Source organism: Numenius arquata, chromosome 2 (genome assembly GCF_964106895.1).
Source record: "Numenius arquata chromosome 2, bNumArq3.hap1.1, whole genome shotgun sequence".
NCBI lineage: Eukaryota > Metazoa > Chordata > Aves > Charadriiformes > Scolopacidae > Numenius > Numenius arquata.
In genome coordinates this window covers 73,711,058-73,726,096 of record NC_133577.1, presented here as the reverse complement: position 1 = coordinate 73,726,096, position 15,039 = coordinate 73,711,058, and the positions used below count along the sequence as shown (strand labels likewise).

At 41.6% G+C, this 15,039-nt stretch overlaps 1 protein-coding gene across 1 annotated transcript; it reads right to left on the bottom strand.

Moving 5' to 3' along the window:
* Positions 1-1,972: 1,972 nt before the first annotated feature.
* On the bottom strand, positions 1,973-14,936 carry FBXO7 (F-box protein 7). The gene is made up of 9 exons (XM_074168267.1): positions 14,691-14,936; positions 12,609-12,903; positions 10,386-10,613; positions 8,374-8,515; positions 7,161-7,244; positions 5,993-6,085; positions 4,875-5,051; positions 4,186-4,223; positions 1,973-3,813 (listed from the first exon to the last, which is right to left on the bottom strand). The coding sequence occupies exons 1-9, from the start codon at positions 14,810-14,812 to the stop codon at positions 3,409-3,411; spliced, it is 1,584 nt and encodes a 527-aa protein (XP_074024368.1). The 5' UTR covers positions 14,813-14,936; the 3' UTR covers positions 1,973-3,408.
* Between the last annotated feature and the right edge of the window lie 103 nt (positions 14,937-15,039).

Below are 15,039 nucleotides of genomic sequence, written 5' to 3'. Positions count from 1 at the left end.
TTCCTGAAAAGCATCTTCAGTTCTATCCACAGGAATGCTTCAGTGAAAACAGAGTTCTTTCCCAAGTTAAAATGATGAAACTCTATACTGTGTCCTAGAAATGTTCCAACAGCACACTTCAATCTGCAACTATGATGCTCACATACTAGATGTTTTGGCTAACAGGAGATTCACAAATGCATCATCATATATTCCAGTTATCACCTTTGATGCAGGGTTTCTATTCCAAAATCCCTACATTCTAACAGAGCAGAAGACAGCAGAAATACAAGGGGTATATTATCCATTTATATGAATGGGGAACTAAGGGATACCCAAGAGGTATTTAGGCACCTAAATATAAGAGCTGGCATTAGGGCCAGTAAGAAGGCAATAGAAAAGTTGGTGAATAGAAGTTACACTTAAATCAGAGGGCAGGCATGCCCCACAGCGTGCCTTGGGATCCTTCTCACACAGCTGTGAAAACAAAGCACCTGGACAGAGCTTCCCTTTTGTCCTGCATGGTTTATAGTTTTCTTCACATGGAAGCCAGGAAACGCAAATAGATTTGTGTGTTTGGGCCCAGGCCAAGAAGGAGCTGGAACACAACTAGGACACCCACTCATTTCCACCACCTGGAAAATTAGTTTACATTTTGCTGTTTAGATACAGACTGAGAAACACCTTGACTTTCTTGCAGTATCTAGGTGTGGTATTTCCAGAGGAACGTCACTTTTGTTCCCATGCAACTAAAAGTCTTGTATAAAGCTAAGGTTCAGAAGAATAGCAGTCTTCCTCGTAACTGCAGTGGTATTTTCCTCTTTTTCACTAGTCATAGACAGGTACATCTGACCCAGTTACTTCATCTGGCTGGTTGGTTTCATGAATAAGATAAAACAATAAATAGAAAAGCCAAGAACAATAGTTCCTTATTTCCAAATGACTGTTAGTAGCAACCCTAACAGTGCTGGATACAGATGAACAGTACAGTTAAGAAATGCCCATCTTCAGGCATTTCATCTTTTGATTTTTCTTCTACAGAGTTCACAAACAGCAATGACACACATACCTGACTGAGGAGCTGGCAAATAAACAAAATAAGCTGCTAGTTTTCAAATATTTCCTCTGCTTTGTCTTCTAATTTTATACTGTTGGCCCTGAGATTCACTTTATATTTCATATCCTCTTTTATAAATAAAGGGAACGCCTCTTTAGTGAACTTGTCAGTTCAGGGTAAGTCAAGTTCCTTTATCTTGGGCTCACAATACCTTTACTACAACATGAAGGAACAATGAAGAAAGGGAAGGAATATCTTCAGGTCACTTAGCCGCATATCTGTAAAAAGGCAGAGTTCATTTCTTCAAAAACAAACATTCAAATGACAAAAACCAGGATAAACAGACCCTGTGGCATCAGCCTGGCAGAAGTATGACAAGGTTGTCTTCATGGCAGAGAGGGCCCAACTCCAGAGCAGCATGGGATGTGCCAACAGAGCAAGCGACACGACTGTCATCAAGGCACTAGTAACGCGAGTACCATTGGTGCCACAAAATTAACGCTTCTGACACACAGAGATCACTGTTCCCAGAAATAGCTTGAAAAAAAGTGAAAAGTTACGATTTTTTTAATCAGTTAAAGCTGTATAATCTTATCTGAATGTTATGGATGCATTTCTGAAGCAATCATCACAAGGACAAAATATTGCAAAACCAATGCAGCGTAGATTTCCCTTCTCCTTTTTATAGTCGGTGGAATATAAAGAATCACTGTAAGCTCTAAGAGGCCTAACTATACACTTAAGTGAAGTGAAAATTCTGTTGGAACAAGGCAATTCAACCACTGCAGGCGAATGTTAAAAATAAGACTAATCTTGGGAAACTACTGTCCACAGACTCTATAAATACCTACTCTTAGGTGTTTAATTATGTCAGGATTTGCACTGGTATGCTATTGCTGTGAAGTAGAAAAGAGAAGAAAAAAGAAATACAACTTTTGACAGCAAAATAAAGTATTATATTTTACTTCCACTGGAGTTAATGGCAAAACTTCCTGACCCTACTGAAGTCAGCTGATTTTATACAAAACAAGAACATGAATCACTGAAATATCACCTAGAAAAGCACATAAGTATTACTGATTAAATAGCTTGTATTTAACAGGAAATGTCATTCCATTTCCACTCTGGAATTTCAAAAATATTTTAGAAAATAGTATCAGCTGTCACAACAGTCATCAGTACCATCTACATGTATAGAAACACTGAGATCAATCCATCTTAAAAAAAAAAAAATATGTAAGAAATGAAAAGTTCTAGCAACTTTTAGTCATCCAAGTCTTCCTTTAATTGAGCTCCAGCATCAGCCTGCAGATCTCATCAGGAAACTTTTAACAGTGGTCTTGTTAGTTGCTCGTTAGTTAATAAGACAACACTTGAAAGGTGCTCATAACATGCTACAACACATTTCCTCTTGGCAAGATACATTTTGATCCTTGAGTAACAGAATTAAATGGAATTTACTGCAGTAAAGCAAGAATTCATTCTGCTTCTCCTGCTGTGATCCCATTTCCATTGCAACCAGGTCAAGATAGGCAAGAGGAAAGATTAATTTTTGCACCAGTTTTAGTTCACACACAGTAAATGCAGCCATGTACTACAGCTCCTTATTTGTAAAGTCAAGGAGAAAGACAAAAGTTTTGCTGCTGGTTCTTTGTAAAATTGCTCTGCTTCTGTTCAGACTTCTGGGTTGTTCTCTAGCATGACTTTATTCAGTTGTTTGTAAAACAAATTTATTTGTGTTCTAATATTACCATTGTAAAGAAAATCCCTTCCCTGTATTCTTTGTGTATTAAGTAACAATACAAAAATGCTTTTTACCTAATAAAACATTAAAGGAAAAAGGAAATGGCATATTTGAAAATTTCTACAAATTCACATCTACCATAACAGTGGTAGTATCCTGTTCTATGTGAAACATGTCAGATTTTCTGTTAATAAAGATTATTAGCCAGGTACATTTTAAACAACATTATTTTTCCTGGCAATTTAATAAAACTCTTCAAACAAGACAGACAAGTAGAGGGTTTGTATTTAAAGTGCTCTTTATCTGATGCAGCAAGTATTTGGCCGGTATCCTTCTGGTCTCTAAGTAGCACTTCACAGATGATTAAGGGCAAGGCTGGGGGGAGGGGGGAAAAGAGAACAAACTGTTCTAAATTGTAGCTCTTGGTGAAACAGACCCTAGTGCCAGATGGTAGAGTACTACCAGAGCATAAAACAAACCCAGCCTTTGTGGTTGAAACATTCCCATGCACGCATGTTCTTGCCACAATCTGAAGAGAAGGCAGATGTTAGTGCCTGGGATTTGCAATTTCCTGCAGTTAAGAAGCAAGCTCAGGGACTAGAAAACTCACTGAAGGAAAAAGCAGCCATCAAATGAACGCACGGCGAATGTCCATGGGGCGGCCCCGGCTGGGCCTAGGTGGAAATCTGTCACTGGGACCAGCTCGTCCTGGAAGTGTAGGGTTTGCTCCAGGCAAGGAACCAATTGGGTCAAAATGTGGTCTGAATGGAGGAAACTGGCCTGGTGCTTCTCCTGGGCCAGGAATGAGTGAGTTAATTGGATCGCCAACATATGGAAGTGTTGGTCTCTCATCATACTCTCCACCAATGATCATTGGGGGATAAATTGGGTTTGATGGGAATGGGTTGGGAGGAAAGGGATTAGGATAGAATGGGTTGGGATGAAAGGGGATTGGATGAGGTGTAGGGGGCAGAAACATCATGTGCCTCCATCTCAGGGCCTCCTTCTTCTGTTTCAACTTTTTCTTGTATAGCTGCAGACAGAAACAAAGGCATTTTAAAGCTCTAGAAGTGATCTGTGTTCCACCTTCAGCAATTGCATTCAGCTCTGCAGCACTTTTCAGACAAGCACTCCTTACCAGTCTGAAAACCCAGAACAGCAACTCCCCTACCTGCCAAAGACCAAACATTGCATGTCTGCAAGACCCATGACTTGGGCACACACCATGCAACTTGTTGATGCTGTTTTCTCCTACTCTGACCAAACTCAGCATATGTATACGTAACACCACACTTGTAAACTAAAATTTAACTCAAAGTTACTGCCTCCCAAAGTCTATACTTTCTATTCTCAAATTAGCCTGCGGAGACTAATCGCAGAGGGATTGTATAAAAAAGCCACCTACTTCTTTCCAGTCTGTGTCACGAGGCCTTGAAATAGGATCTACAAAGAGAAGCAAACAATTAAGAAAGGCAATCTATTTCATTTTTAAGTAGCATTCACACCACAGAAGCCCACAGTTCTGTCAGAACTTGAAGAATCAAGAGATGAAAAACCACTTTTGTTGAATAAATTTTTCATAAAGATAATGCACCTTAAAAAATATAAAGGACCATTCAATAGTTAATGTACTTGCACACCCATTCTATCTAAAGGATCATCTACAAAAGTAGGGAAATCCCAGAAACTCTGCCCCCATCTTTGACTCCTGACTGCACTTCCTTTGATCACCTTATTTCTTCAATCTCTTGTGAGAAATTATAGCAGGAATAACTCTTCACTCCATTTCCTAATATCTGCAGTAGCCAGGGAAACATATGAAAACAAGGAAAATCTGCACCACACAATGGGAAGAACTACATGGTCCACCAGTAATGGCTCAGCAGATCGTCATCAGTTTTCCTGGCAAAAAAACTACGCATCCACCTGAACTATACCTGACCAACTCTACTGGTCAGCATCACAAATGACTGCATTTACTCAGTGTTTAAAAATCAGAAGTGGTTGCCTGATGAGCCTATTATGAAAAATCTGTCAGACCTAATCTCTCTGTTCACATGAGAATGTAATTAGAAAAACATGTCTCAACATTACCTCGGAAATCTCGCAGATACATAAACCTCCATAGAAGCTGGTCATTCGAAGCCGTGTAAAGATCACGGCAAACAGCAGAAAGAGAGATGAGTGAACGGACATCCAGAAGTCTGAAAATCCGAAGCTTGAGCTCATGAGGAAGGACCACTAACCCAAACACATCTGGCAAGTTCAGAGCTACAAAGTGGAGAAAATAGAAGCATTACTTAAGTGGTGCAGAGTTTACTCTATCTCTGAAGATCATAAAGGATGGAGATTATAATCTTTCCCTTAAATCATTTCCCATTGATGCCTGAGCTACATCACTTTTCTCAGAAAATACCATGACGTGACTTCTTATAAAAGAGATCTCTTGCAACTCTAAGTAGATTTACAGAGTGCACAATGGGGCAAATGGCACTTTATGCTGACCACTATTGGCCACTAAGCCTAAGAAACATTCCACACACCTAACTATGTTTATAGGCTACAGAACAAAGGAATAGGTAAGGAAAAGAGACCTGCTCAATTTCATGAGCCCACACAAAACACATTAAATACAGAGCACATGCTTCACGTAAAACCTTCCCACACTGAAGTCTAAAGGGAATTCCATTGAACAGCCTTCAAAATACAAAGCTGAGACCTTTCATGGCAGTATCTATACAGTGAAAGCCTGGCTTCCTACTGCTTCACAAACACCAGCTTGGATTACTTCCTACCATCCTTTCCAAGCACTCAGTGATCAGTTACTAAGAAGATCATTCCTGGGGTTAGACTTCCAAATATGATGCTATATAAATTTTTCTGCTTTGACAAAGAAATAGATCAAAACTACAGGACTACTGCCACAAAATTATCGTGGTACAATTTTCTCATCACTGTGGAGAACAACCACTCCACTTCAGTCTCTTAAGTCAGGCCAAAGCAATCGAAAACATATATTAACATTTTCTGAGATACAAAGATTAATATAATTTCTTCAGAATGTATAAATTACTTTATCCTTACTTTTTATATACCCATCACTGAACAGCTTTTTTTTTTTTAACACCTTTCCTTCAAGGCTTTAGATAGACCCCCTTCCTTCCATCCTCAAAAATGAAGTACCATCTCTAATCGTAAATATTTTCTCTCACCTTGGCGGGCAGCAGCCAGAAGAGAGTAAACCAGCTGGTCTTTAAAGAGACGGGATAATTTCTGAAGGTCTTTGTAAACACCTGCAACCTTTTCTATCAAAGAGGAGAGGTAAAAAGCTTAATTTCAGGAGGTTATAATGCAAAAATTATATATGAGCAGAAGAATTATGGTTTTCTTATAAGCAGAACTGTAATCTGTAATATTGATGGGAGTGGCTCTGCAACTACAGTGTAACAATCACACAATAAATAATTCATCAACAAACTACAGACCAGTTCCATGGTCAGGCAAGGCTTTCTTTTAGCCTTAAAAAGCACCAATTAGAAAAATACTCAAGTTCTTCAGAAACAAACTGACTCTCAAGCTCCCAGAGCTTCCTTTGTCAGATTTCAAAGCTCCCAGGTAACACGCACCTATGTTGTAAATGCCTGCAATATTCATTTTTCTGACAGGAGATGTTTTTCCATTCTGTTCTCTGAAGAACGAGGAGCCAGAAGACTCTACCATTGTATCAGACACATTTCAGTGTTCAGTTATTCTTTTAAGCCTTTCAACTAGACTTGTATATCAGCAATTTGGGCTACCCAGGACACAGCGTAGAACGCCAAGTCAGTCTCAACTGCCTACAAAGCAGTTCATATACTTCAGAGAACAAAAGGCTAGTCAGGTCTGCGCTCACAAGGATCCACATCTATCTGCCTTTCCCTCCTCCCCCCCCCTTAGCGCTCTCCAAAATGCCAAAATTAGAGGCAAAACTATGTGGTCAGCACATGTTTTCTGACAAAGAGAATATAAAAATTACGGTGCCACAACAAGAGGCCAAAAGGGGGTATAATCAGGCATTGCTGCCCCAGCGATTCACACATATGCTTAAGACCTCATAAATAACAGGCATATGGGCCAAAGGATGACTCGAGTTTTGAAAGACTCTTTTCTTAAAAGAACTTGAGTTTCTTGGATTAATAGTGTAACAGCAAAATGTGAGTAAATGGCTACATTCTGAATACCTTTTACCACAAAGCTATGGCTAACCTAAATGGTAACCACATTTTTAGTCTTTCTTACTATTCTGTAGCTATTTAGTCCTCTACTGAAGTATATCTTTACCCACTGTGTCACTTCTTTACTTTTCAGTTTGCTACTGTGAGAATCATAGCTCAGTCATACCTGGCTCCTGAAAGCAAACAAAGGATGCTGGCAATAGCTGTATTCTCTTAACACCTTTAATCTCTTTGTTGATTTTCAATGTTGCTGCAAATATAAGAAAAAAATACATTTTAAAATTGATAACACATTGAGAGATGACAGACCACTTCATTACCCTTCAGAGGTGTTTTACCTTCCTCCCCTTCCAGATCCCCTCAAGGAAAATACCCAACTATAGCAAGCAGCTAAACAAATAAAATTTTTCAGAAAAATAAAATGGAACTTAAAATAGAAGGGAATAAACAAAGATCTCGGTGACAGAAACCAAGCATTGCCTTCAACAATGCTATCACATGGAAAGAGATGTAACACAGCTAGAAGAGGCATACAGAAAGCCATTATATAACCCAGTCATTAAAGAAATACTAACTACAGAAAGACTCAACAAGCTTAATATATGGGCACTATACGCATGGTAGTTATAACACTGTTCTAAATCTAACCTTAACCTGACTTGGTTAAAACATTTGATCAGAATGTGTACAAGTTCTGAGAAAACATATGTGCTTATACAAATTGGCATAATCAGTTACAAGTTTTACAAATAAACATAAAAATTTTAATCTGATATCTTGAAAATAAAATCAAGTCCCAGTTTAATACCAGTTCCACAAAAATGTGGAATTGGTCAAAGGCTAAGTAAAGTAAGAAAGAAAAAAAACCCCAACCAACCAAACAAAAAGACTTCCCTAAATTTTCTGGACTGAATAGCTCAAACTAAATAGTATTTTTGAGACCACAGTTGAACTGTTAGTATGCTACAGGAAAAATTATACATTAAAGCTAAAGAATACATAGTCTGGAAGTTGTTTTTAAGTCTTGCAAAGAACATAAGACAAAATACTGTAGCTGGAGCAAATCTACCTCTTTTAATGTTTGGCAATGTACACGAAACACAAAACAAGAAAAAGACTTCTACAACATTGCAACAAAAAGGCCAGCTGAATCTTCTAAGCATTGATCTATTCTAACTAGAGAGAGAGAAAAAGTTAACGTGAAGACAGAAAACGCCAAGAATATTCAGCATCAGGAAGTGGCATCACTTGCACCTCAGTGACCTGGATAATCAAGGTGCAGTTCTAAACAGAGTGCAGAAAAACAGATTTAAGTTTTCTTTTGCTAAACAATGGTGATTTAGCAATGTGTATCCAGGATAAAAACTTGAGTAACTTACCATTAATAGCAACAACATCTCCCAAAGGCACACAAGTCAAACCAGCAGAACCTTCTTCACATAGGGGATGTGTATACTGTAGCTTATAAACACCATTCCCTCTCCATTTCTCTGGCATACACACTGCCTTGGCTTCTGTCCCCTAAAAATACAGAGACAACACTGCCATGCTTTAGCAATGTACCAAGATTAAGGGGTAAGAAAAGAGAATTAAAAGTTAGGAAATGCCAGAATGCTGCTTGCAAATCTTAGTTTAGTCCCAACGCACATTATGACAGACTATAACTGCATGATTATATACTATTTTCCCCAAGAGTAGCACCAAATCTAAGAAGTTCAGTAACGTTTTTGTCCTGTCCCAGTTTCTGACAAGGAAGACTGTTCAGTGAGCAAACACCTATTTCTTTGAGACATATCCTTCATTCTGTCATTTATTCCAGTATTCTGATAAATCCTGCATGTACGTTAATTTACTGCATGAAAAACACGTTATCACACCTTTTCACAGAATCTTCATGGTTGGAAGGGACCTTTGAGATCATCGAGTCCAACCACAAAAAAAAACCAAACCAAAAAAAATCACCCACCCACCCACAAACACAAACCAACAATCTCGGGCACTAAAGCATGCCCTGAAGTGCCATGTCTACACGTTTCTCAAATACCTTCAGGGATGGCGACTCCACCACCTCCCTGGGCAGGCTGTTCCAGTGCCTGACCACTCTCTCGGTAAAGTAGTTCTTCCTAATATCTAATCTAAACCTCCCTTGCCTCAACTTCAGACCATTTCCTCTGGTCCTGTCATTATTCACTTGGGAGAAGAGGCCCTCCTTTCAGGTAATTGTAGAGGGCAATGAGGTCCCTCCTCAGCCTCCTCTTCTCCAAACTAAACATGCCCAGTTCCCTCAGCCTCTCCTCATATGACGTGTTCTCTAGACCCCTCACCAGCTTGGTGGCTCTCCACTGGACCTTTTGTCTGGTTCTTTTCTGTGAACTCACAAGGTCTGACAGGGCTTGAAGAATCATAGCCTGAAATCCATTCAAAAATGTGAGTGCACTAACAGTTTTTCCTTTTAATTCCAGCATGAAAAGGCTCAGAATCCAGAGGGGGAACACAACAAAATCATTAGTACACGTAGCCTCTCTTTCTTCTTAAATCTGCAAAGCAATCATCTTCCCTACTTCCTAGCCTACTGACTGACATAAGCAAACCTTCTTCCCAGGGCCAAACATATTCTTCAGATAGTATTTTCAGGCTACAGGAATGCAATTAACTTAGCAGATTTATTAAATTGCTATTGGTCAACCAGACACCTAAACTGACCCCTTACATGTGCTTAGTTAGCCTCACCGCAAGAAAAAAAACATGAGAATTTAAACATTAAAATGGGGTTTTTTTGCATATCCAGCCACATTCTAGTAAACACACAATGAAAATCTGAAAATCTAAAGGGCAAAGGCAAATTCATACACTGTACAGAGGTACCACCACAAGTGCTCGAGTATGAGTTAGATACCTCTGTAGGTTAGTGGAACCAAACCCTAACCAAACACAGTTGAAGCAAATACAGAATTGGAGACAACATTTTGGCAGACCTAGCCCTTGTTAACCAGCATCTGAACGGGATACATTTGAGTCAATAGCGATGCTTGCGGCAGCACTTCAACAAGTGCTACAATCTAAGCACATCTACACAAGCTCCAGCACATCTACACAAGCTCAAGGGTACAAAGCAGAAACAGGAGATTATCAGCTGGATCCCAGTGAGGCTGAGGACTTAGAGAACACAGGGACAGGCCTCTTCTCTCACACCTAAAAGCTGCTCTAGTCTTTAGCCTTAAGGCTTACTGGTCAGAGAAATTACAGATGATACTTCAGCAGCCCCTGCTGCTGACTGACGTACACGATGCCAGAAGTGGCTCTTCAGATGCATCTTGTATCACACATTCCCATTAGATTCCACTGCTTTCTCATACTGACCAAGAAATTTCCTGATTGGTTGTGCACCTACCTGAGGTACATAGCCTGTCTCCATCATGAGAAGATGTACTAAAACAATCAAGGCATCAGTGGCACTGGTACACTCAGCAGAAAGGTAGAGCATCTCTAAGGAATGTGGTATTTCACCATCAGCAGCTTCACTGCACAGCATGGGTTCAGAGGGATAGGAACCTGTACCTTCTTCCAGGTCAACATCTTCTGGGACTAATCCAGAAGGATATTCTAGGCTGGATCCTGCCTTCAAGGGAAAGCAAAACATACCTTCATTTAGAAAATGACACCTCTACATAAATAAATATTATTTGTCTGCTTATTCCAATCCTCACAGGCACCAAGTCTAAAGAGAGGATCTGTCGCCCAAACCACAACTGATTTCTCATGCAAGTTGTACAGATTCATTACACCTCCATTTTCTAGCATCCCAACTGGAGACTGTTGTGATTATGCACAGAGCCTCTGTAATTTTTGACATTTATAATGCAAGCCCTTCATAAAAGGGCTGTCATTTGATTGTATATACTACTTGAAGACAAAGTGATAATACATTAAACCTTCATCAGAATTTTCACAACATACACGGGAATAACTTACTCACTGTAGTACCACTATTTATTTAAATATAGCCAACATGCATGGCAAGTAAACAAGATGATAACTTGGACTACTTCAAAACACAATAGACCTAAATAGCTGGGGGGAAAAGTCATCAATGGAGTATATCTGCTGACACTTGAGGAGCACTGTGATTTTATTGTGGCTTCCCTTCTTCTACCAAAGTCACACCGTATTATTACATTAAGTAATAAAACTACTCACACACACATTAAAAAAAAAAGTAGTGAATGAAAACTACAAGCAAACTTACCTAAGGAAAGGGTCAGGAAAGAAAAGAGATTCTAAAGAAGCTGTAGCTATTTCTCCCCCCCATCCACACCCAGTGGCACAAGACACCCCTATGTTTGTATGAGGCTGGCTGATATCACCATCCATCCATGGAACATCCCTTCTCTCATTACCACCAATGCACATAGCCCCAGTTAAATATAGATTTGCAGACTTCTAGAGCTCTTCTACAATGACACTTAGTTGCTTAGAAATTTTCCTGCCATCTTTCACCCCATTTTTGGAGGAAGATGCGAGAATCTTTCATCTTCCCTTTGAATATTAAATAAACGTGAAACGGATACTTCTGCAGGACTTACTATGGTCTGACTGACACACATAAGGAGCTTGCATGCTCACAGCACCATGTAAGAATTGTTGCTCCCGACAAGAATCAATGGGACAACAGTCCAACAACATTTTCTTTCATTACTTACAATTCTTTTTACCCTAAATCTTAATTTTCATATGTTGAAAGTAATATTTTAAAAAGATCATTTATCCATATTCTCATACAAAGGTTGTATTAAGGAACATTTTGTATTTGAAATTAGTTCCAAAACAAAAAACTACTTGCTTTTAAAGAATGTTGGAAGACAACTTCTTTCCAGTTTCTCAAACTCCTGTCTAAAAAGGACAGGATCGTATAATGAGATAGGCTATGGCACTAGTCTCCACCAGAGAGACTCCATTCACCACAGGACCCAGCAGTTAAGCAGATAACAGCTCCCACCAACTATTACATGTACTGTCACACAGAAAACAAACCACTGAGTAATATGCAAAAAAACCATGCTTATTGGCTGCATGCAGCCTAGGGGTCACGCAGACATATGTCTTTGAAGCACAAGGCAGGAGCTATCACAGGAACACAACCTCCACGCACATGACAGAGTGAAGCCTGTCTATGGCAGGCCGTCTGAATCACCGGGAACTGTTATAACCTACTGGAAAGGAATTGTGCACTCATCTTGTGAGTGGTGTTTCTGACAGACAGCGTCTGTTGCATTTGTTAACTACCTAGAATCAGTTTCCTCGAGCAGACAGCACTGAGGCAGCTAAGTATCACATTCCTAACTTCTTTATGGAAAGCGCATGTTCCAGCAAAAACATTCAATCCGGTAAAAATGTCAGAGCTGAAACATCTCAGGGTCTCTGAACTAGCTTCTGTATCACAGCTAATACACAACAAACAGAGACAAATTTTCATCCAAATAACTGGCTATATATCAGACAAGTATGAAGAGCCAAATATTCTAAAGAGATTTTTCACTATATAGTTAGGCAACTGGCACAACACCATACCTTCTTCTTTGTCTTGTGTTGTACAGGGCAATTTTCACGTACTTACCCTCTCATCACTCTTTTGAACTTCTACCTGAGCTTTCTGTTTGTCAGATTGCTCATTCTGCCCTTCTTTTGGACTGTTGGCCTGACTTTTGTTGGGGGTCAAGGTGGATGGCTCATGGCCATTCTGAAGTGGGGGAGGTATAGAAGGAGGAGGAGGTAGGTTGGGTTGTCCATCTGCTTCTTCCAGTAATAAGCATATCAAATCACCAGAAACAATTCCATATGAAGCTAAGGTCTTCTGATCTTCTGTGAGAGCATCTTTTCTGTTCAATGTTATCGAAAACTCAATATCAGAACTGCAAAATAGAAAAAAAGTATGGAAACATGGTTGGCTGCACCTGGGGAACTGCACACAAGAGGTATAGTTAGAAATGCATACGGCACACTACAACACTACTTTGTCACAGATTTTAATCCATTAATAAATCCATTAATTTACAGTAATTGCTCATAAAACATTTATGAAGGGTAGCAAACAAGTGCCCTCCAAATTAGAAGATATCACACCTAGCAAAACAAGCTTTAAATAAACTACTGGCTCAGATAATTCAAAAACAAGGTAGTATTGCAGAGTCAACCATCCTGCTTTCTCATTAAGGAAAACATTAATTTGAAAAGGTCAGCAGCTGCCCTCCAGCATGCTAGGTGCAAATGAGGGTAATAAGAAAAGATGCCTCAGGTCAAGCAGTTACAAAAAAACCCAAACAAAAATGAAACTGGTTAGCACAGAAGCAGCTATCCAGTATCAGCTATGAAACACACCCACTGTGGCAAGAAAAGCAGTAACTTCAGGTTTCTGCTGCTCACACTGCTGTGCAGCACAGTGCTGTCCTATCAAATGGGCGTTTCATCAGTGAAACATTTGTACATTGCACCTAATTAGATGTTTGTGAATACAAACCCTCTAGCCACCATCAAAAAATGAGCCCCTTCTGTAGAAGTTTCATAAATTCATTTTGCAGACTCTCCTATAAAGGCTACCATGAGTCCTTCATAGATAAAACATTTATGAAATTTAAACCCACAGATTCTCCAAGAAGTCTGCAAAGCTGTAAAATTAACACCCTACAAAAAGTTTTGTAACGTAAAGGCCACAAGGAAATTTAAGTCAGCTTTGAGTGAGCTGCAATCCATTTTTCACAGCTGAGCATTTCCCAAAGTTTCAGTTTCCTGTTCTGCAGTGAACAGCTGGGAAGCAAAACTGGTTTGAAGCTGCAGTGACCCTCCGCCCCACCCCCGTCACTGCCGCAGGGCCTGTCAGAAGGAATCATAGAATCGTTTTGGTTGGAAGAGACCTTTAAGATCATCAAGTCCAACCATTAACCAAGCAATGCTGAGCTACCACTAGGGATGGTGACTCTGCCACTTCCCTGGGCAGCCTGTTCAACACTTGACAACCGTTTCGCTGAACAAATTTTTCCTAATATCCATCCTAAACCTCCCCTGGAGCTACTTGAGGCCATTATCACTTGTTACCTGGGAGAAGAGACCTAACCCCACCTCGCTACACCCTCCTTTCAGGCAGTTGTAGAGAGCTGTAAGGTCTCCCCTCAGCCTCCTTTCCTCCAGGCTGAGCAACCCCAGCTCCCTCAGCTGCTCGTCTTAAGACTCGTGCTCTAGACCCCTCATCGGCTTCGTCACCCTTCTCTGGACACACTCCAGCATCTCAATGTCCCTCCTGTAGCAAGGGCCCCAACATCAAACACACTACCCGCGGCTTAGCAAGAAGCCTTCCACGAGTTTTAGCAACGAGCCCCCGTCAACTGGGTAAACCCTTCCAGGCCGGCAATCTTCTCATCCCCGCGATGCGCTACCCAGCCCCCGGCAGGAGCCCCTCTTCTGCCTTCCAGAGGGGTGGCTCAGCCGGAGGATCAACTGTAGGCCCCGTGGGCCCAGAGGGCCGTCCCGTCCTTCCCCCGCCCGCCCCGCAGGGGGCAGCACCGCCGCCGCGGGGAGGGAGGGGTGGAAGATGGTCCGGCCCGCGGTACGGCCCGGCCGACCCAAGCCCGCGTGCGCGTGACTGCTCCCCTTCCCCAAATCCTCCCCCCTCCCCCCCCAGCCGATGGTTCGCTCCACACGCTACCTGTACCCCCAGGCAGGCAGCAGGGCTCGGCGCAGCTGCGCGCGCAGCTCCCCCAGCGTTGGCTCCGCCCCCTGCACCTCCAGCGGCGCCGTCCGCTTCTGCACCCGCACACGCAGCTTCATGGCGGCGGGTCTCCGCGCCCGCCCGGCGCCCCGAGCGGGCCCCGCCGGGTGGCGGCGGCGGCGGTGATGGTGGTGGCAGTAGGGAGCGGGCGCAAGGGCTGCCGGGGCGTGTCGTTGTTTTGGTCGGCGCGGCCCCGCCTCAGCCCGCCCGGCACCACCCCCAGGGCCCGAGGCGTGGCTCGGCCCGGGCCGGGCCGATCGGTGCCTCGGCGTGCTACGCCGTGGCC

What these genes read in the sequence shown, in the direction of transcription:
- FBXO7 (XM_074168267.1), bottom strand. Translation starts at nt 14,812, where the DNA reads ATGAAGCTGCGTGTGCGGGTGCAGAAGCGGACGGCGCCGCTGGAGGTG. An exon ending in CTGCCTGCCTGGGGGTACAG is followed by an intron (nt 12,904 to 14,690) that starts GTAGCGTGTGGA and finishes TCTATTTTGCAG; the next exon opens with TTCTGATATTGAGTTTTCGA. An exon ending in TTCAAAAGAGTGATGAGAGG is followed by an intron (nt 10,614 to 12,608) that starts GTAAGTACGTGA and finishes TTTCCCTTGAAG; the next exon opens with GCAGGATCCAGCCTAGAATA.